The sequence below is a fragment of the Aphelocoma coerulescens genome, chromosome 7 (genome assembly GCF_041296385.1).
Source record: "Aphelocoma coerulescens isolate FSJ_1873_10779 chromosome 7, UR_Acoe_1.0, whole genome shotgun sequence".
Taxonomy (NCBI): domain Eukaryota; kingdom Metazoa; phylum Chordata; class Aves; order Passeriformes; family Corvidae; genus Aphelocoma; species Aphelocoma coerulescens.
The window spans coordinates 21,922,027-21,945,000 of record NC_091021.1 but is presented as its reverse complement, the minus strand read 5'-3'; the positions used below and the strand labels follow the sequence as shown (position 1 = coordinate 21,945,000).

The following is a 22,974-nucleotide window of genomic DNA, read 5'->3' as shown; positions in this document are numbered from 1 at the left end:
CAGATAAATAATCCATGTGAAAGTAAATAGCCTTAAAGTAAACTGCCTTCACATTCCATTGATCAGCTCAGTCAGCAAACTTTTATATATTGTCACTAATGTTCTAAATATTTTGAAGAGAAACATGCCAGAAGTATAGAGTATTTCCATTTCTGTCTCACATAAGGTCATTATGAACTCCTCCTTGAATTGATATTGATCCTTCAGCTTGCAGGAATATTCCTCCAATTTATTTTACTTTTGTTGCTATAGTTGTTACTGAAGGTACAAGGAAGAAAAGGAGCTGATGCAGAATGGAACCCACACATAAAAATATGACATAAAGCATCTGCAGTGATAGGCTGACACAGCAGATGCTCTTTAACAATTTCAGGTTCCTTAAAATTCAGGGTTGTGCCAGTGGCAGGAAGCCCCAGCCAAACACCTGGGCATTTCTGTGGCAGCAGCCCCCAGCTTTGCCCAATTGTAAAAGACAATAAACAGCTTTCTACCATGGAAACGTCTAAGACCAGCAAATATTTCATCCTGAAAACACCATTAAAACGTATTTTTTCTCTCTTCTCAAAAACAAGCCTACCCTTTGGGACCCACTCAAGTTCAGGATAGTGCTTCAGTGACTAGAAGGCTGCTGAGAGGGGTGAAGGACCAGCAGCATGCCAAAACCTGCTCACTAGGGACAAAACAGGAACTGAATGTGAGAGAAGGAAGGAAAGAATAAGGACAGGACATGGCAGGGGGTTTAGCCGGCTCAGCCCTGAATTCTGTCAAAGGAGTGGCCAGAAACCAACTTGGAGAAGGGCTGAGGTGCCTCCTGTTAGCAGTTCCCGGCCAAGCTCTCACCAGATTCAATAGGCACCCTCCCAAAGCTATACCAAAGACAGCTGCTGGTAAGGAAGGATTTGGGTAACAATCTGGCTCTGTTTTCCTCTCCTTACAGCAGCCATGATAGGATGAAGTTTTCCACTTCTGTCGCCCAAAACTGAATTGAAACCTGGAGAACGTGAGCATGTGTGTGTGGAACCTGCATTTTCACACCACTTCAGTTTCTGCCTGCTTCTCACTTTGGTTAACATTTGAAAAATCCATTTCCCAGAGTGACTTTTTAGAGAGAATGTCTTAAAGCTGGAAGCCAAAGGGACTGTCTATAATTCTGTTTGCTTTTGGTTTTGCTACAGGATAAAAAGAGGGGGGAAAAAACACTCAGTGCGTAGTTTTCATTTTACAAGCTGAAAAAAAACCTGTTAGGAATATAGTTGGGAGAAACAGTTTATCAAAACTTGTCTGAGCCTTTTAAATGAGCACAGCTCAATGGCAGATATGAAAGGCAGTGTCTAAGACAGAAATTGGGTCAGCAATCTGCAACAGTGTACTTGCCAGTGTGATCAGTGTGAACCTACAGCTAATGGGGACATCAGCATCTCCCAAATACGAGGATGGTGGAATGACCGGGGTGAAGAAGCAGCCTGTGGAGGTTTGGGGAAGCAGAAAGACTGGGTCATAACAAGGATCATAGACTGTAATTGCTGTTGAAAAAAAAAAGAAAAAACAAGAAAAGCAGGTGATGTACTTAAGTCTTACTTTCTATATCCTTAATGAAAGGCACTGTTTTTAAAATGGTACTTTTATGCTTAAAACATAAAGTTTTAGATAGACAAAATGTTTGCCAGGAATCCATCTTAAATTAGATTTTGGTTTATTTGCTCTGTTTTTAGCATGTTCTATCTAAATATATATATATATATCTTAAAAGAAAAATAAAGAAAAGTAATAATCAAGAGTCATAAATTTCCAGCAATATCACAAAATCCCTCATTAGCTTTCTGAACGCTAAATGTCTCCATTGATTTAACAAAACGGACAAGGTCTGTACAATTTTTGAGAAGACAAACATGACCTAGTAACAGATTGGTATCTCTCTTCTTGGGGCTTTTCAGTGCATTTATTTAATGTTCTGGACGTACATTACTTAAGAGAAACATTAAATGCCAGTGCTTTGCAACAGTTTTGTTACTGTTTCCTTAAAGTAAACAAAAAATACATTCAAAAAAGCAAGGCTGTTTTGTTCATGTGATGGCAGAGGCTTTGGGCAGCTGCAACACACACTGCTCTTGCTCAGAGACATTACCCAACATCAGTCAGCTGTCACCAAAAGAGTTGCACAGAAAGCATTAAAGGATAAAAAGAAGGGGGAGCTGGGGTGGGGGAGAACTGAGCAAAATGCCACACATGCCAGCTAGTCTTTCCAGAAGGAAGACACCAGAATATGTATATTTGGGGGAGGAAAAAGGAGGGGGTAAAGAGCACTAACAGAGAAAAACTTGACTTCAGGGGAAAAAACAGCAGCTCTCTGAAACTTGTTTAGCAGGTTCACATTCCTAATGTAATCTGACTTGTGTTGGTGGTGTTTTTTGCCCTATTTCTTACTTTGCTTTCCAAGAGAAACGTAACAAAACTGAGGTAGAAATAATGGTGGGCACACTCCAGCCTGAAAGATTTCTAATGGATGCTAAATGAAGATTGCATTAAGGACAATGAAGCCATACGTACACAACAAAAATTCAACTTTACAGTTTGGGAAGGGAAGTAAATGTACTTTGAGGGTTCAGTTTTGCTTTGTTATTTGTACTGTTTGTTTGGTCACAGTCCACTGCACTGCTATAAACAGCTCTGCAACCCATAGCTCTGCCAGCGACCTACACTGATTCCACTCCCTACAGCTTCACCAAAATAGCCTCAAAACTACGACTAGAGCCATGCAACAAAGGCCAGCCGTCACAGCTTAAGGTAATTTGCCTCTCAGAATCCTACCAAATCTTACGTTTGACTGTTTCAGATGCTAACATAAACCGATTAAGTGGCTCTTTCATTCATCTATGCACCTTCTAAAGACTGTATCACGTTATTATCAAGGAGCAATATGCTGAAAACTCTTACAGTTTACCAACAAGAAAAATCATTCTGCTCTGGTTTGATGTGACAAATTGGCAAAAGAACCATTCCTGAACACCGGGAAATGCTTTTGTTTCTATTTTTAAAAACTGTAAAGCTTCAGTCATATCACGCTTTAGTTTTTTCCTGGATACATTCAAAATAATTTTCCTTGCCATATTCCAATTGTTGAGGTAAACATACATATTTAATATAAAGTAACATTGAAGCCTAGCCTATAACTCTCAGCAGTACATAGTGCTTTCAACACATTCCTTTGAGGTACTGTACAAATCACAATCACTTTCCTGAGTTTTTGCAGACAGAACATTAAAAGAAATGAACTGCAGAAATTAAGGTCCAGATTACCATTACCCTGTTTTACCTGTTCTTAGTTTAACACCACAGAACAGACAGGATTGAGGAATACTGTTGCTCTTAGAATAGCAAAAATCTGGCTCTCTGTCGCAACACAACCGTTCATCTCTTTAGTCCAATAATGTTTGAAGTTAAAGCTCTTTATATTAGCACATGCCACCAATGTAATTGTGAGGCAAACAAAAAATAAAGCACCACTTCAGGCACTTGACAGCAACTAAATCTCAAGAACAGCAGAATGGAATCAACACACAGGGTTCATGTCCTTCTGAAATCAACCCACTTGCACCTTGCTCCTTGGTGAGTATTGTCTAGCTTGAACAGAACTGAGCATCAACATGCGCTTTCTGTCACGTGTGGCTTTTTCAGATCAGCAGCTCTTGTTTGATGCACTTTTCCTTCAAGTATACCCTGGCTCTTTAGAGGCAAGGTAAATTGTAGTCTTCCCAGTACCCTTTGCAATTTTAACACTACTGGAAAGGGTTCTCTACCCCTATGTAGCAGATTCTGTGTGTGCCAACATTCATTACATTTTTTTTTAAGTAGCATCACTGACTGCAACCAAACATTTTGTTCCATTCAACATATGTATCAAGCTCTTTTTGAGATATGCTAGGCTGTATCTTGCAGAAAGCATTTTCAAAGTCTTGATATGTAACTGGCCTCAACTGGCTGGGCATAATGGCTGAAAGGTCTGTGGCTGGCATGGCATGGAGTGGGCCCACCACAGCTTCCTGACATAAGTGAGCCACATCTAGTCCAGAAAAGCCTTCTGTGCGCTGGACAAGCAGTGCAACCTCCTTGTCATTGAGACAGTAATTGTGCTGTGAGAGCAGTTGTACTATTATCTGGTGTCTCGCTGTGCTGTCAGGAAGTGGAATTAAAAGTCGTTTCATGAAGTACCTTCGAAGAGATTCATCAATTTCTTCTGGCTTACTCGTGGCGCAAATTACTACTATTTGGTCCTCAGCAGAAGTCAGTACAGTGTCCAGCTGCATAAGGAACTCGGTTCTCATCCGACTTACTGGACTATGTTCTTCACTCACTTGAGAGGAAAGGAGCATATCAATGTCACTAACAAAAATCACCGAGGGTTGGCGACACCTTGCCACGAGGAAGGAGGCATGGACAATTTTTTCTCCTTCCCCTAACCACTTTGTGACAAGGCCAGAGCCAGTGATTTTGAAAAAGGTGGCCCCCAGCTGACTAGCTATACATCTGCCCATTAATGTTTTGCCTGTTCCCCGAGGTCCAAATAAAAGGATGCTCCGAGGTAGAGCAGTCAGTCCATTGAATGCATCTGACCTCAATACTGGCCATAAAACCTCCTCCTTAATGATGGCCTTTACTAGATCTAGGCCAGCAATGTCGCTCCAGTCCACGGGAGGTCCTTGGTTGATAATCTCATTGGTAACAAGGTCAATGAGGTGTGTGTCAGTATTCTTCAGTTGCTCGTCCACAGAGTGGTTGGATGAGGTAGCTGCACGAAGTCCCGGGCCTTGCATTGGGTGAGGGAGGAGCTGCCTATGCTCGTCACCATGCTCATTCATTACTGGGGAGCTATACTTCCCAAACGAGTCACTCGATCTCGAACCCAGTGAGTTTTTAGCAGTACTATAGGATGGGGGTGTTAAAGCCCTACTGGACTGGCTACTGAATTTCCTTTGCTGTTCAGAGGACATTAGCTGCTTTGTTGGCTTAAATGCTAAGGATGATGTTTCAGCACTTCTGTCAAAACCATTCCCTCTGTTTGCATTTGAAATGCTGTTGTCTGGCATTCGATACATTGGACTCTGTGTAGATCTCTGTTGGCCATAGCTGTAATTTCCATAACTGGAGTCCATTTCTCCTTGCCCTGCCATGTAGAAAGCTTTCCTTTTGAGAGAGCTGGCTGAACTGTTTGTCAGGGCAGATGGCGCAATTGGCGTCAGACCATGGCCCTGGTAAGAGTAGCTGGGGACAGTGGTTGGGGGCAGAGGGGTTGGAGCAGGGATTCCTGAAGGCAGGTAAGCCGAGGGTGGCGGGGCACCCCCAGGGCTGTACCCAGGGCCAACAGCGGTTTGAGGAGGATAACTGGCGGAAGGGTAGCTGTAACTGGAGAGGTTGGAGGTCCCGTTGTAGCCAGGGACGAGGGCTGGTGGTGGCGGCGGTGGAGGGGGCTGCAAAAGTCCCGAGCTATGCAGGGGGGATGGATGAGGGGATGGAAGTGCAGGTGCTGGCTGGCCACTGTAACTGGTATGCAAGTACGAGCCATTGTATCCTGTGGCATATTCCTGAGATGGGAGCCCTGAATGAAGACTGGGAACGGTGTGACTTCCACAGGTGCTGCTGGAGTAACTGGGTTCAGCCAGGTTACTGGCCACCCCAGGAGAGCTCCCGATGCTGGCTGAGACATCTGCGGGAGGGAGGGCTGCACTTACCCCAGCTTTGCTGGCAGTGATGACATCTGGGACACAGTTCATGGGATACACGCTCTCCGAGTTCAGGGATGGCTGCCAAGGCTCACTTTCATTCTTCCGACCATTCACCAGCCCCGAGGGAGCGTCAGAGTAATTGCTAAGAATGGGTCGCTCAGCCGGGCCTTCCAAAATACCAGAATATTTTTCTGCATACTTTTTCAGAAGGTTGGAGGCGGTGAGAGCCGAGATGTCGTCATTGGCCCAGGCGTACTGGTAGGTGCGCTGCAGGTGCCCCCGGTAGGCTTCCACCTTGTGGGCTGGGGACCGGGTGGTGGAAGTGATATCGAAGTGCTGTTCTGGCCACTGGGCATGCTCCGGCGTCCACTGCATCTTCAAGCCTAGGGCAGTAGGAAATAACACAGTTAACAGTGACCTCAGCTTTTTCCATGTGTTTTCAAATGAGTTCTCAAACATGCAGCATGTGAACTTCTTCAGCTCTCTGAAACACCGTACTTAACACCACCAGTTGTTAGGGAAAGAAAATGTAATGTCTTTAAGAAGCGGTATGGTTGGTTTGTTACAGACACATACCCACATAGCAAAATTTTTTGCCAATTCAGGAGGGGGGCAATTTTTTGTTTAAAAAATATAGGTAATGCTACAGCTCTCAAAGTAATTAAATAAAACTCAGTACATTTTAAATACTCTGAGTGGAGATTTACTGTTAACATACAAGGCATCCAACTGCTCTGTCCTCTTTCATCACAGTTTCAGTTTCATATTTTAACCAATATAAAAATATGAGACACAGCTGACAGATCACATCTAGGATACCTCTCTTATTTGGTACTGAACACCTAGTTAGCAGAGTATAATGCACCCTGCGCAGAACAATATGACACAGACATAGCAGGTCATTCCATAATCCAACTCTCATCTAAAGTGGTCCACGACAGTTTCAAATCTGCTTCGTGGAGTGCAGCAAAGCAATCTCCCAGGCAGCGCTCTGTCGCTTTCATCACACAAAGCCTACAACTCGGTATGAATTACAACTGGCTCCTTTCTGCCTCTCAGTTCTGTTGTTGAGGGTCTGGAAAAAAAAAACAAGCATGACTTGTCTGTCGGTCTCCTTGCGTGCTTTCTCTTCCCCCCCTCTGCTTCACAGCCTCCAGGGTACAAAGAAAGAGGGTTAAAGAAAAAAATAAAGCTAAAAAAAAAGATGAAGAAAAGGAAAAAGAAATGAAGCCAAGTCCCTAAAAGTTCTGTGGCTTCCACAGCTAGCTATAAAAAAACCCCAGAATAAGCAATACAAAACCAAAACCAAACCTATCATTAAAAAAAAAAAGAAAAAAAATGCATATGTCATACTAAAGCAATTAATCTTTTAATAATGTGATGTGAATTATCCTTCCTCTTTGCAATCCACTGCAATAGGTAAGAGCAATTTACAAGCGTTAAGAAAACCCCCTCCAACTTGTACCTATGCACGGCAGACACATTGCTGGGTTTTGTACAGCTGTATCAAATAGACCTCCTTAATCTCTCTCGTATTACCAAAAGTGATTTTTGCAAACAGTCTTGTGCCCTCTGGCACAGATTCCTTGATAAGGAGGAGGCCTAGTCGAAATGAAGCATCTGTGGCACTAGCTCCCCTCTGAATTACTGCAGTCTATTTTGACAGCTTCTACCCCCTCCTGTTTCTCTCCCCAACCCCTTTAGCTCTTCATTGCCTGACTCTGGCATCTGACATGGCCAGCTTAGCCTCGCTGAGCTAAACCTAACACAGCACACAGTTTGGTAACAGAATGGCATGTTTATTCCCTTCTGACTCCCTCTTCCTTGTTTGCAAAACCACTGCACCAGACACTGGAAGTTAATTAGCAGGATGATGCTGTGCTAATTGTGTTAATTTACAAGGTTTTAGTCAAAGAGAATCATGCCAGGGCTGGCACTGCTGTCATGCTTCCGACTTAATGATTAAGAAATACTGAAAACAAGGTGGGAAGGATTGCAGTAATTACACAATAAATGAATAAAGCAACAGATTCATTTGCAATTATATTTTATTGTGGTTGCACTCATTTGCATTTGGATTCTTCTATTTTTTTCTTTTTTGGATTCACATATTTGCAAATCACCAAATCATTTCAATTTAGGCTGAAAATGGCAAAGTACCTCTAATTGAGCCTTATATTTTATTAGTACAACTATTGCAAATCTCACTCCTCCTGAGCATGCCATTGATTACTTGTGGATTTTTTTCTTCCTGAGCATTCTCTTTCTCTCTCATTTTTCAAAAAATTTGACAACTTGATAAAAATATCTGTTAATAATTATACAGTTATCCTACAAAAGTTAATTCAGAGAAGTGCTTCTGACAAATGCAGCTTTGAGACTGAGGTTTTGTCACATTTGTTTCTATCATCTACCACTAATATAATATTTTTTTCTAATTGTTTCAACCATTGTCTTTTAGAAGGAGTAAGTATATAATGAAATTGGGACAAATTATAGAAATCATGTATTTAAATAATTGCATTTAAAAAAATGCAATTTTAATGAGATACTATCAGAAGGTTCCAGAAATCACACTTTGTTAAATTCTGCTGGAAATCTGAAGAGCAAATCACTAAGACCCAGTTGCAAGTAATCAGCATCTGAAGTTATTCTAATGTCATGAGAAATACCACAAGCTTTTTTAAAAGCCAAAAATATTAATGTTCCTGTAACATAGAACTGCATGACAGCATACAGGTTAACTGCCTCATTAAAAAAAAAAGTCAAACAAAACAAACAAACAAACAAACAAACAAACCCTATCTGTGTTCTGCAATGTTTTGCTTATAAGGTTACCAAAACACTGAAAGCTTCTGTTACAGAGATGCAGAAAAACTTGAGGAGGTTGATGTTTCACTAGATACTAATGAACAGATGCCATGGGAAAGACTCTGCAAAGAATGCATTAAAGCAGCAGTGAAACTTTGGAAAAAGAAGGCAAAATAGACATGGATGGAACAGAGAACCTGATAGGACTGTACTTGTACTGTAGTTAATGAATATGCTTTTGACACATTGTTTTTGACTGCTTCTAAAAGAAAGCCTATTCAATTTAAAGAGATAATAGAATGCACTGGGTCAGAGCTGAATAACATATATCACACACTACCTACTTCGTAAGCTTTTCAAAATACCTTTCACAAATACTTAAAAAATTTCATCTGTTGGTCTTTTTTATTTAGAATAGGACATGTGTTTTTAAAATAAAATAATTAAAGTTATAGGCATAGTGGGGAGATGTATTTAGATTGTGTAAAAATTAAATTCTTTGAATTTTGTCTAGATTAATTTCTTTTCCTTATTATGAGGCTGCAAAGAATGTCAGAAAATCTAAATTGTTCATTATAAGAGGAGGGAAAAATCACATCATCAGCATTCTTTATTTAGAATAATTGCTAGATAGACCAGTAGTTTCACAGTCTTGCTATCTTTGGATATGCTCACTGAACAATAATTGAAAGTTTATTTATTGATGCATATTAAATACCAGTGCATTTAACAAAGGCTGTAAAGGCAGGATTAGGCTTTGATTAGATAAGCTTAAGAGAACAGGACTGTTCTCATCCCATGAAACATGAGCATTTATTCCAGCACATCGCAATCATTAGTGTTATTTGGAAGCATAGGTTAATAGTTAACCATAAGCACATTTTTTGCATTAGTAAGCAGTGAAGAAATCTGAATTTACATGAAGTCTACTGGAATGGTCTGGACTGGGGGGCACAAAGAGCCATTTCCTCAATTTGATATTAATTGAAAAAGCAGAAAACTTTCGCTAGGTTTGGCATTATTTGATAATAGTTCACAAATTGTTTGACAAAAGTCAAATGTCTGATTTGGGAGAAAAGAAAAAGAAGAAGCACCTGTTGTACTTTTTAATTATGCAAACGTTCCCCTTCCCTCTGCCCACCCTTAGCCCCAAATTGCTTAATGTTTGTAGCCACTCCCTCTCCATATTTCAACTTGTATCTTATTAATTCCTTTTTGTTTTAGCTGATACATCTTTCTGCATTTCTTTTGTTAGGAATTCAAATGCTGATGTAAACATCTAAAATCAGGTAAATCAGGGCATATTTAGAGGTTGCATTTTTTTATTTTAGTGTAATTTAAACTCTGACATAAACCACAGTCCTGCAGATAGTGTATTTGGTTAATAACTTTCTGAAAATCCAGAAGCAATGCAAGGCTGAATGTATTTAAAAAAAAAAAAAAGATCTTTGCTAACTTAGGAATCCTCTGAACTATCGACATTTTTGAACTGTGTAAAGTGTGCTGGTATGGGCTGTAAAAGGCAAAAGGAAAGGATTCTGTCCTTAAGTACACATATGTACTTATCAGAGAATTGCTTTTAAGATAAATTTAATACATTATATAGAGAGGTAGCATAGGCTTTTTTAGTAGTATCTATTTTTCCTTGTCCTGACAGCCTTGCTATATATCCCTGCTCCATAATTATTACAGTTGGATCTATCTGGATTACATTTAAAGTAATTATAGTCAACAATTTTCAAACTAAGTGTTTGACCATATTTCCCCTTCTAATATTGTGCACTTAGCCTGAAAACAGAAAATCTAATACATCATACTTCATCAGTTGCACATATAATAATAATTCCATATGGCCGAAAGCCACTTATGTATTCAGATATATGAATGAAAATTAAAAACAAACAAACAATAAAAAACAAACAAAAAGGGAAAAAATGCCAGAGTTACAAAAAAATAACATTGCAATCTGAATGCAAAAATGAACAAGCAACATCCTACACATCCTCATTGTCCAGCAGGGCCTGATCCTGCTGGGAGCTTGGATGAGTTTGTACATACAAAGAGCCCCTCAGTGCTGGTGCCCTCAGCATCAGGTCGAAACTTCTCATCCCCTTACAGGATTATATCTGTCAAAAAAAGATAAATAACTAGCCTTTGCTTTCAATTTACATACAAGGGTTTCTGTTTCCAGCCATGGAAAGATGGTCCAGAAATAGGACCACATTGGGTAAAACCACCACAAAGGATTTACAGTGTCCCAACTCACCAACTTGCCTAGCAAAAATGTGCTTCAGAGAAAGGATACTGGGACTTTAGTAAACCTCTAATAAAATAATCAAACTAAAATTAAATCATATGCAGCTGTGGATTTCTGAAGATACTGGAAGAGATTGCACTGCACTTCCATAGATGCTGGTGAAAAAACCCCTAAATGTCCCAGAGCTGCTGCACAAGGCACTAGAAACCGGGCAGTACACCAACCTTCCCAACCAGCTACCGAAGCTTCAGTTTGGATCAGGGGCCTTCAACTGTTCCTTCAACATACCTGAGGCAAAAGAAAATAATTCTTCTCTTCTCATGGTCTCTCTTTTCCTGCCCCATTCACCCCTGCAGTGCATAGGTCCTACCTAGCACACATCTGCAGCTTCCTTTGCAAGCATCAGGAGCTCAAGCAGGTTCTTAACTTTAGGCCTGTCATTAAATATGATCTGAGCAACTGCCTAATGCGCTGTTGAAAAGGGCTGCACTGCACCAGGGGTGAACAAGTAAACGGATACTTCTGCTAAGTGTCCATAGCACACTGCTGCAAGGTAAGAAACAACTCCAAAGCCACAGCTCTGAGTACCATCAACCATTTTCTCTCTAGACTTGAAAGTGGATGTGAACTTCATCACTTTGGATTGCTTACACATTTAGCCTAGGACCCCAAACACTGTCCCGGCCTGCTGAACTACTACCCTCAGCCCTGTCCTCAGTTATTCAAGACACTGAGTATTCACACAACAGACCATAATGATTTTAGCCAAGGGTTTGTTTCTTGTGGACATACGGAGATTGGCTCTGCCAAAAGAGCTATCGACTTGAATAGGTGCCTCATTGGGAACATGCCAGTATACCTCAAACCATTTACTTCAGTGAGGGCTGAAGGTGTTGGTACCTTGAGGATGAGGCCCTAAAGCCACATTTTAAAGTCCTTCTTAAGTGTTGGGCAGAGCCGAATAAATGAGTCATGCTGTAACCGCTGTGCAAGATGTAGGACACACAACTCCCTGGATTTGTACTAAATCTGATAATATTTTATAAGACTGTATACTGTCATATGTCCCGTAATAATAAAAATTAATTCAAGATAAAACAATTCTTTTACACTCAATTTTTTATTAATAAGCATAATTTCAGCTGTTTGAAGATAGCGCAACTGATCTCTCTTAATTGGAAACAGGAGGGATTTTGAAGAGTGGATTGAGCTAATTATGTTTTGCAGGGAAAGAAAAAAAGGAAAGAAAATGATTCCCACATTTATTTTCTAATTACTCAGTGAAGACCTCTGCTCTAGTCCATGAGGAACTCCTTTGACGTCAAAGGACTCGGTGGGAGGATGAGCCTCCAACTGAGATGCCCAGCTGTACAGTCCCAACTTTGTAAGCTTTTTTCAGTAAGTGGCAGCCACAAACGCACAAAAACAGGCCTGGAAAGTGCTCTCAGCATTTTCTTGGTAGGGGTCTGTTCTTCCTCTTATTATATATGCATGCCCCACGCATCAGTGGGAGCAGGGTATTTACAATATGATTTCCATCTAGCAAGGATAGTGAAAGCATTTCAATCTTTAAAACAAAACACTTAAATCATGAGTAATATTGAGGATCACGTATATGTCAACAGCACTTAAAGATAAAAGTGGTAAGAAAAATGCAACATATTTAATGCGAGCCTGGACCAGTTAAAAACAAAATTCCAGACATGAAATCTCAATCTAAACTATCTCAAACACCCCAACTATCTAACTTAAATACTGCCAAATGATTATTCTTTTAAAATCACACATTCACACCTTACAACAGCAAATTGCAATACATCTACAGCACATGAGTTCTCTTCCCACAAGCCCCCTCCCTGCCATTTACATAAAGCAGCCTTTGATAGTCACAAAGACATTTCTGGCTAAACAGCCTTTAGAAGATCCATTAGCTTCAGAGGCCTTAAGAAATAGAAATAAGGAGAAATAATAGTCAAGCAAGCAAAGGGAAACTATGCCCAGAGATGACACGGGCGTATTCTGCCAGCAGAATCAGGCTGGATCCAGAGGCCAGCCTCGCAGCAGCCTGCAGACACGGCTGGTAGGGACTGGAGCTATTACTGAGGCACTCCGGGACCTGCCAGCATGCTGCCCACCTCGGAGGTGCTGGTTTCTGTGCAGCAGCAGTCCCTGACACAAAAACATTTTCAGTTCAGGGTGCCGTCCTTGCCGTGTAATTACATCGATGCGCAATCAGCATGTACCATAAGTAAAACCATTTATGCACACGTGTGTTGGAACCCATCTATGTAGAGAATTGGTCTTATTTGTGATTAAATGCAGTTTATCTTTGAAATATTTTATGCTATCAGTCTGCCTTCACTATACTAATTTGCTCATAACACTTTTCTAAACTAACTAGAAAACACACTAAGGAAAACAATAATTGAATTTTCTTTTACTCTATTATGATGCTTCCTCTTGCTAGGATTTAAATTTTTAAGCTGTTTTTGTCAAGTAGCTCTGAACAGTATCATGTCTTTAAAGGACCTAGCATGCTTTTTCAATGCCAAATGAGTAAGATCATAATAATTTCTGAGAGAATACTCAGAAGAACAATAGCTGTAAACAAATGTAAGCATAATTTACATGAAAAAAAATACTTTTTGCAGTCCACTGAACACACACTTATAGCTATAATGTATTTTTAAAAGATTTAATATACCACATAATCTGCAATTAATGCCCATATAAACATGAAAATCAATATAACTACTCTAGGAAATCAATATAACTAGTGATTCTGAGAATTAGAATATTCACATGATAAAATATAATAATGAATGGATACGGACTTTGGCCACTTGGCACAAGAATTTATGCATATTTGAAAATAAAAAATGTTTTGGACCTGGAGTGTGATTGCGCTCCCACCAAAGTGCTTATTTCAAGGCTCAAATAAACCCAACTGAAGCTTTTAGAAGTGCAGCAAAATGCATACTCTCTTTTTAGTCAACAAAATAGCAGAAATAGCCTTTTATTTGGTTTCCCTTCAAGAACTGGAGTTTGAGGCACATTTACTTTGAAAGAGCATAACACAAATCCTTAAAAGCAGAGCAGACAAAATACCTTCATGCTTTATCGTGTTTCTCACATAATCAACTGAAGCAGGTGAAACACAAAACCCTGAAGTTGTTTTTTAGCAAGTAAGTGAGAGGCAAAAGGAATAAATTTTCAGCACTAGGGAGCCTGTCATGGAACATTTGGATCTTGACCTAAACACATCTAGGAAAAAGAAACTTAATATCTGAAAATTATAATTGCCAAATATTGGATTCTATTATTTTTCCATTTCTGTTCCTAATCATGTTTTAGTAAATTGTTTCCTTTTTCATTCACACTTAGAATTATTGCTTTGGTTCCTTGCCATTAATAAAGCTTTTTAAAACCTTTTTTTCATGTATTGTAAATCCATTAAGACAATTTCCTTCTTAAGCTCACTTCGTTTTGCCAAATGAAGATCATCAGGACATACCACACGTGTCCAAAGGGACAGCAGAGCTAATGAATATGTATGTTTTATGTCACAACAGAGCACTCCCCTTGTTCTGCAGTATCGACCTTCTCTTATGTGAGTAAATAACAGGTGAGCACTTGTGCATGAGGATAAATGGGGTTAAAACTGCCATACAGGGACATACTTTATTTGAACAAAGTGGGTGCACAATAAAGAGATTTAACTGATGCTGAATTGTTCCAAAATGTTAGGAAATCACCTTGCTTTATAACACAAGACCAAGTTACACAGCAAGAGTTATTTAAAATATATTTCCTTCTAATTAACAGCAGCAGCACTCTGTATAAATTCCAGTATAATATAATTTTAATATATTTTTCACTCATCATACCTAAAAAAAGTAGGTATGTATTTCGTAGCTTTATGTATAGAAACAAAAGATTAATTCCAGAGATTCATCTAGCCAGCTCTATTTGATTTAAAAATATGAAGGCAAAGCTCAATTTCAGTAAGTTTCAAATAACTGTAGTCAGGTTTGACCCATTACATTCAACTAACAAAAGTGAAAAAGCAAATTTATATGGGCCAGTAACACAGTGTTCCAGCTTGTAACCAGGAATACTGCTTTCCTTTTAAAGCACTTATTTCAAAACCTACCCTAACAGGATAGGTATGAGCAGTTGTTTTACTCAGATTAGAGTACCTCTGCTAATTAGCTAAATGAGAACAAATACTGATTAAACGTATATATAGAAGTAATCTGATACTCAAGAAAAAAAAAAAAAATCCTTAACGTGTCCACAGTATACAAAGCTTTCACAAAAATTGTTTATGTTATTTATGCTTTTTGGCAATCTGCACATTAATTTTTAATGAAATAGTAAAGAGATGTTGCGTCTCACACTTCAGTAAAAATATTCTATAACCAGGACTGGTTGACATAGTGCATTAATTCAGTGTCCTTCACTCCTGGGACCTGTGTATAATTTAGTCCAGTCTGAAGAAAATAACTTTGATCTGAAGGCTGTGGAAAAAGCTACATATGAAATGAGTTTTGGTGGGTTTAGTGTTGTTTCTTATATACAAGACGACATATGAAGATAAACTGCTTTAGAATGCTCCTGACATGGCCCAGGATTAAGAGCAGGGAGCTCTTAGCAGAGCTCACCCACTCTCTCCCTTTTTCCCATCATACCAGACACACACCACACACATTTCTCTCTACTATACGCATCAGAGCAGCTACTGCTGGTACACACTGCCTTTCCAAAGAGAATATTCTGTGCAAAAGGACTGTATTATCAACCTGTACACTGATTTGGTGTCTCCACTAAAAAAACCCAGACAGACAACAAGGTATTACAACATGGGAGATCACATTGTTGTAAGAAGGCATGATGTTACCACATGGAACCCGAGATTTCCTCCCCAAGGTAGGGAACACCTAAGCGCAGTCCTCAGAACTGTACTAATCACGCTCTTAGGGAAAACAGAGCTCCGGCACAGCTCCTTCCCCGGCTCGGCTGCGCGAGCAGCTGACCCTTCCTTTCCTTCCTGCTCCCCCCAAAGCAGAGAAACAAGATTAAAAGCAGAAGCACAACCAAAGAACTGACATCCTAAAAAACTAAGCTGAGATAAATCTTTCCCCCACTTAAACCTTTCAATTACTGTATTTCACAAATTCCAAAGATTCTTTCTTGCTCACTCAATAAAATGTATCTGAATTAACTACTGAAAAATTGAATATAGCCAGTTTTTTTGCATGCTCTTGGTTTTGGACTTGCTGTATTATTTCCTGAGCATTTGAAAGGAACTATATAGATTGTTCAGTTAACTTGACAAATTATCTGGGGGACAGGGAGTGGAGGAACAGGGAATTTTCTATAGACAAATATAGAAATCTCTCTCTCTCCTTCTCTCTTTCTCTCTCCATTTATATATTTTAGACACACAGGCACCAGAGAGAGAATGTCTCAACTGAGAAATTGAACTCTGTGTATGTTGATATTTTTTCCATATTCCTGGAGAGAGTGGTAAGGAAAAGAAACTAACTCATCATATTGGACATTGGTTGATCCTTTCTCAAAAAATAAAGCAAAGTTCATCCTGCAACAGGAAAAGTTGAGCCATGTCCTAAGACACACGGTATGTCACTGAGAGGATGCACAGGCAGAAAAAGAGGGCAGAAAAAAAAATAACATGCTGGTTTTAAAAATAGAAAGAAATTATAGAGCCCAGCTGATAAAATGTCCCAGTCTTTTGCAGCTATCACACAAATTTAGCCATTGCTGTAAGCAGCCTTCAAGATACAACATAAATCTAAACCATGCAATGATCATATCAATAACTAGCTGAGTACAGTTGATAGCTTAAACAACAATAATCTGTGTTATTTTTCTGTAATTTTGTCCATAGTCTTATTGCATATGTAGCCACCTAATGATGAAATACTTTTAAAATTTGCTTCAGGGTACAGAAGTCAAGCTCCACTGATTAGCATCTCAAAGCACACTACAGGCACACATTTGTATAGCAGAATAATAGCACTTGTGTTTGTATGCTGCTGAAAAAAAACCCAACTACCCCCCACCCCCCACTATTTTACTTGATGTTTGATGATGCACACTGATGAAAGCCCTTTCTCTCCCAGAATATATATAATATATAACAGCTAACTGTAAGAATTTCAAAGACAAGGTAGAAAGGTAACATCACAAAAAAGGAGCCAAAAAGGGATTTTGGGGCCAATACAAGATACTTAGACCCCAGGTTCATGGGCCTGATTCTTCCATCACTTCTCTGGTTTGAAGTCAGAAAAAATACTGAAGTTTACAATTTATTGTAAAGGAGATAAATGTGCCACATTAAAATGTGTTAATTACACATATTATATTTTATTCACCAGTATTTGGGGTTTGGGGCCTGTATTTAATAAAAATTCATCAAAGAAAATATTTCATTAAAATCTTGATAGAAAGTTCTGATATTCACTGCACTACCTCAGCTTCTGATTAATTTCCTATGTCTAATTAGGTGGCATTCAAACTTTATTGAATGTGAACCTTCCTAAAATTCGCTGTAAACTGACTGGACAGTGTCTCATTTCAGCCACATTCTGAGACTCCAGTCCAACAAATTGCTTTCAGCAGCCCTGCATCCTTCCCTGTGCATCCCTCTTCTGCCATTTCTCCAGGCATAATTTATTACAAGGTTTTAGTTAGAAAAGTCTCCATCTAATTTTGTATTAAATAATATTAGAAGAGTGCATCCACTTGGATTTAGTATTAAAAATGCTATACACTATCAACAGGAACATTAGAATCTCACTAAGTATTCAGCAACTATAAGCTTAAATTATTTTTTCTATTAACACTTCTTTTTTCATCCAGAATGTGTAAGTAACATACAGGAATGACTTAAAGAGTGCTTAGCATTAATGTAATTAAACACACTTAGCATCAAGAATTAAGTTCATAAACAAATAGATATTCACTGAAGTATTTGATATCAGGAGTAAACATTTATTAAAAGTTGCTTTTACTCCAGAAAAATAATTTTTAAAGTTAAAAGAAAGATCTGATTGAATTATGAGGTATTGTAAATGCTGTGAGAGTTCTGTGATTACATGTAAAAGATTTACAGATCTGTAAAAGCTTTACAGATAACAATTGAAAGGTGCATTACACTAATCAGAGGAATGCATAACCTCTGCAAAGCAGGTAGGAGTGAATCTTTTAATTTTCTCTTTTCTTACAGTTTTATATTATTACACAAGGGAAGTAGAGGAAACCTAAATATGACCCTATTTAGATATACTAACTGAAAAGCCTTTGTAGAATTTTTAAGCAAACAGGATTGTGCTTCCAACGCTGCCCATCTAGTTTTCCAATGTGTTAAATTGGATGGCTACTTGGACAGCTCTCTATTCATTACTGAACTGTGGAAAGGAAACACAGAGGTGGCATTTTCCTTTTAAACCATCTAATGCCTTGTAGCCAGATTCCAAAGCATCAAGGAGAGATTTCTTTCTCCTTTTTTTCTCTTTTTTTCTTTTTTTTTTTTTGCTAGACAAGCTGTCGTAATTGAAATGAAGTCTAATCAGACTCATTACTGTTTTCAGCAATTTGCACCACCAAAGATGCTTATTAGGTAACAGTGTTTAATAAACCGCTCTTTAGAAAACTACCAGTAATGAGCTCTTAACAGCCAATCTTTAGCGTGAATGTAATGTGAAAAGTGTTCCTAGCACTGAATAGATTTTCACATTTAATAGTGTCATAATTAAGCTCAAGGAATTGGTAGCTGTGATGATAGATATTTACTGCAATATAGACTTCCTTCCCCCTAAAAAAATATTTGAAAATTTTCAATATTTCCAGAGAAAATTTTAGAACTGCTTAAAAGACTGTGCAAGGCTGGATTAGGTTTATAAATTATACTTAATCAGAGTATTTAGGGAATGTACAGAGTTCTGTGAGTCCAGTATCAACTACAAAGCATGCATAAAGTTAATTCCACCTAGCTTTGTTTGACTGCTCTTCCATCTCTTAAGAATTCCAGTCCTTATTATACAAATAATAAATGTTGTTGTCACCAGCTGAATAATAATGAACAAAAATGGCCAATAACAAGAGATACTTGAAGAAACACTTGTCAGTTCTCCTTCCACAGTAACAGCAGAAAATGCTTGAGAAAAAACAGCAAATTGCTTGGGTTCAAAATAAACTTATGGATGTCTAATAAAGGTATATATTCACACACACATACATATATAGCTAATGCTGTTTCTCCTACGTGTTTCACATACTATCGACTCCTAATGCCTACTTAGTACCAAAAAACCCAAATTCTTAATGCAAAGAACACCACAGCTCTGAAAATGTAATATTGTGACATATATTATTCATAAAAGACAGCCAGCCACAAAAGCTTTCATCGATAGAAGGTTCAATTTAACTAGATGTACACCTTGCCGTACTAGTCGCATCAATACTACAACCTAACAAATGCTGAAAGTGGCAAAAAAGAAAATAAATTGCATGTATAAACTAACTAATTAAATATCCAGAGTGAATCTTGAGGAATACCTTCTGTTCTCTCATATGATTGATTTCAGCTTGACATAATATTTAAAGTTATCAATAAGAAATGACCGAGACAACCTTTTTCTCTCCCACTAGGAGAAATACACAGGGATGCAAACATTGTTTTGCTTACTAGAGGTTCTGCTGGACAAGGTTTGTGTTGGTGGCCAAGACTTTGGAAAGAAGTTCATAAACATGAGTAATCCATAATGAAACCACCAACAAAATGATGAAGACCAGTTCTCTTGGAGCAAGATTTTTATATCAGAATTCCATGTTAAGATGTTAAGAAGAGTTCCTTACTGAAAGAGTGCTCTCACTGCATCTTTTGTATACCCTAGCCCCAAACTTCAGCAGCCCTATGCCTCTGTATCTGTTTGCAGCTTTCTGAATCAATAGGACAATAAGAACTGAGACTACCAAATTAATGCCAGTTTCATTTGATTTTGTGGTATGTGCTTCTTTGCACTACAAAGTGGAAAAAGGAAAAAAATCCCAACACAACCCCACACCCAGAACTCATTCCCAGATGGGTCTTTGTAGCTTTAAGATCAAAATACCTTCCAGTTTCTTAAGTCGGAACTGAATTTTACTTAGATCCAACATTTTTAGTGCGGCTGCTGCTTATCCTATCATGCAATTCCAAACTCTGCACCTTTAAGTCACATACTTAGCTTCTGCTCTGCAAAATAACATAACATAAACTATGATAAAATAAAATAACAGAGACTCCACAACTGCTTTGGACTGCCTCCTCTTGTACTTGTGAATAATGCATTAAACTTCACATCATTTGTGAGTGACAACCCGATGGTCCAGGATGCATAATATGCATTTTGTACTGTTGATTTTACTAAGCGCAGATGCTCTGAAGCATCAATTGTTCATCAGTAAGTCCTTCAATATCATATATTATGATATTTTTTGTAGTTTAAAACTGGGGTTGACAGAAATGAAGCATCCACAGGAGTTATTTTACGCATCATTATAGAGCTTGGTTACCATCTTTTCTTACTCCTAACACAAAATTAAAGCAGGGGGGAAGGTTCAGTGTGTTCTGTAGCCTAGCACTACCACAAAAACAACAAGTTAGAGAATCACTTTTCTGCCTCAGATCCTCTGTATTTTATCAAGTCTACAAAACACCAGTCTGCTCACCTAAGATGCTGACCCCAAACAATGCCTGACTTTCAATAGAAATTGAGACTTTTCCTTCTGATATCTCTAGGCTTGCTTAGCCCGATCACAAAAGTCTGATCTGATTTTTAGAGGAGTTTCCATTGAAGAACTAGGACCTATCAAATTTTAAACTACTCCAGGCTGCTACCCTGAGATGGCGTGTCATATATCCATGAGTATGGACTAGCATAAGAAACTGCAAAAGCGTAGGAAGTCAAAGAAGGTGGTGAAGCTACAGGGGCAGGTTAAACTCCAGGCAGAACTTGCCCCAAAACACTGAATTGGTTAGAAAGAGCAGCAGCATCCTATAAAAAGGACCGTGAGAAGAACCTTAACACCCATATTCAAGTTAAGGTGCTGCCATCAACCAGAGCCTCCATGGTGTAGAGGTTGAGGACCCTCCACAGGGCCAAGCAGGAGATGACAGCTCAAGTGGGAATGTCTGCTGTCATCAAAACAGTTGAGCCCTGGAGTGGCTTTTCTCAGGACAACTCCACCAAAAGACAGCATAAATAGCAGAAACTGGACTCCACGTAGAATTTACTGCACCTTCTACAGTAGCATAGACACTTTCTTCTCCATCAATTAAATTACAATATTGTAGTTCACCTTCTCCCAACTAGGACCCAGCATCAACCACAATCTGCCCTTCAGCAAAAGGTACCATAAACAATAGTAGGGTACCTTTGAGTACAGAACACCTCAGATTTCTGTGTTCTCTTTTCTCTCTCTTTATGGCAATTTTCCAGTAGGTAAAGGGGGACTACAAGAGAGCTGGAGAGGCACCTTTTACTAGGGCATGTACTGACAGGACAAGGGGGAACAGCTTTAAAACTGAAAGAGGGCAGGTTTAGATTAGGTATTAGGAAGACATTCTTTACTGCAATGGTTGGTGAGGCACTAGAACAGGTTACTCAAAGAATCTGTGGATGCCCCAGCCCTGGAAGTTTTCAAGGCCAGGTTGGATGCACTTTGGGCAATGTGGTCTAGTGGAAGGGCATGGCATGTCCATCACAGAGAAGTTGGAACTAGGTGATTTTTAAGGTCCCTTGCAACCCAAACCATTCTATAATTCTATGGGGGTTTTTTTTGTGGAGTAGAAAGCAGCTTGAATGAAATACCATATGAAATAGTTTCACTTTGTGTCCTGCAAGGGCTTTTTTTGCTGGCTTTTTCAAAGGAACACTCCCCCCCCCCCAAAAAAAAAAAACCCAAAAATAAACTCAATTGTTCCAATATAAATAATCACTTGTCCAAACAACTGCACACAAACCAACTCTGCAGACTGCCAAGGCTGCTGTTCTATTATGACACATTTACAAAAGCTACATAATAGATGAGTTGCAGCAGATGAGAACATTTGTCCAACAGAACTGCAATCCTTTATCTTAAGGTAGACAATATTCCCTGCATTTTGGACTGGTTTAAACACACAGACTTGCCTAGTAGCTCTTTCTTTAAAGGTAGAGCAGTCTAGTACACAACTTCCCTAACTGAAATTGTGTATGGAAATATCTCCTTATAAAATGAAGGAGGCAAAAGGAACACCACCAGGTCCTATAAAATAGAGCTGTAGGTTTTTCTGGAGGATGTGGGTGAATAAAGCAAATGCATGTGTAAGTGAGGAAAACATTCGCAGGCTTTGGAGGGATTGGGGTGAGTGCAGCAGAATCTAGCAGTCCTTGTCTTTTACTTTATTTTTCATTGAGCCTATTTTCTCCTTCTATATAAAGCTTCTATAGAGCTTTCTATTTATTTTAGCATAACTCTGTATCCTTGTCATTAAACAATCAAGTTCTAATAAAAAACATAATGCAAACAGCCAGTTGTGTAATGAAAAACAACACAGGGTTGAAGGGGGGTTCCTGCCTTATCTCAGCAGCAGATTAGCTTATGCCCTGCAGCATGAGATGGGAAATATGTTCCTCACTATTACAGTTTTGATTCTGTATTTGTATTTTATGTGGATTTTTAAAGAGATGAATTATAAAGCTTTGATTCAGAGAATCTCCCTCTTTCCATGTGTACATATGTATAAATGTACACATACATTTATTTCCCCTCCCAGAGCAAAGATGATGCTTATCTCTCATGATGGCTCAATGTCTAGTCTGGAATTAACACACAGAAAAATCACAGAAACAGAAAAGAACCCCCATGTTTTGGACTATCCCAGTACAGACTGTATCAACTGCAATCCTGAATATATATCCTTTTGAGAAATTATAAGTGACCCTTTTTTCAGTAACCTTTCTGCTGCACTATTGTACACTGCAATATTATTTCTGCTTAGAGAATGGTACAGTTTTATTTAACAAAAAATGTAAAAAAAAAAAAAAAATCAGTTAATTCCCTTTACAGTCAAGCAATGCTAAGAGTTCATTCACTGGCAACAAGACAGGAGATCTCCAACAGCCACAGATCTTT

At 38.8% G+C, this 22,974-nt stretch overlaps 1 protein-coding gene across 2 annotated transcripts in view; it reads right to left on the bottom strand.

The window, feature by feature from the left end:
• FIGN (fidgetin, microtubule severing factor) overlaps nt 1-22,974 on the bottom strand; it is a 106,152-nt gene that overhangs the window by 3,492 nt on the left and 79,686 nt on the right. For both annotated transcript variants that reach the window (XM_069020799.1, XM_069020797.1), the window contains one exon: nt 1-6,103. This exon is cut by the window's left edge and continues 3,492 nt beyond it. In XM_069020799.1, coding sequence (XP_068876900.1) covers nt 3,855-6,095 — 2,241 coding nt within the window. In that variant the 5' untranslated portion in view covers nt 6,096-6,103 and the 3' untranslated portion in view covers nt 1-3,854. The remainder of the gene's footprint in view (nt 6,104-22,974) is intronic.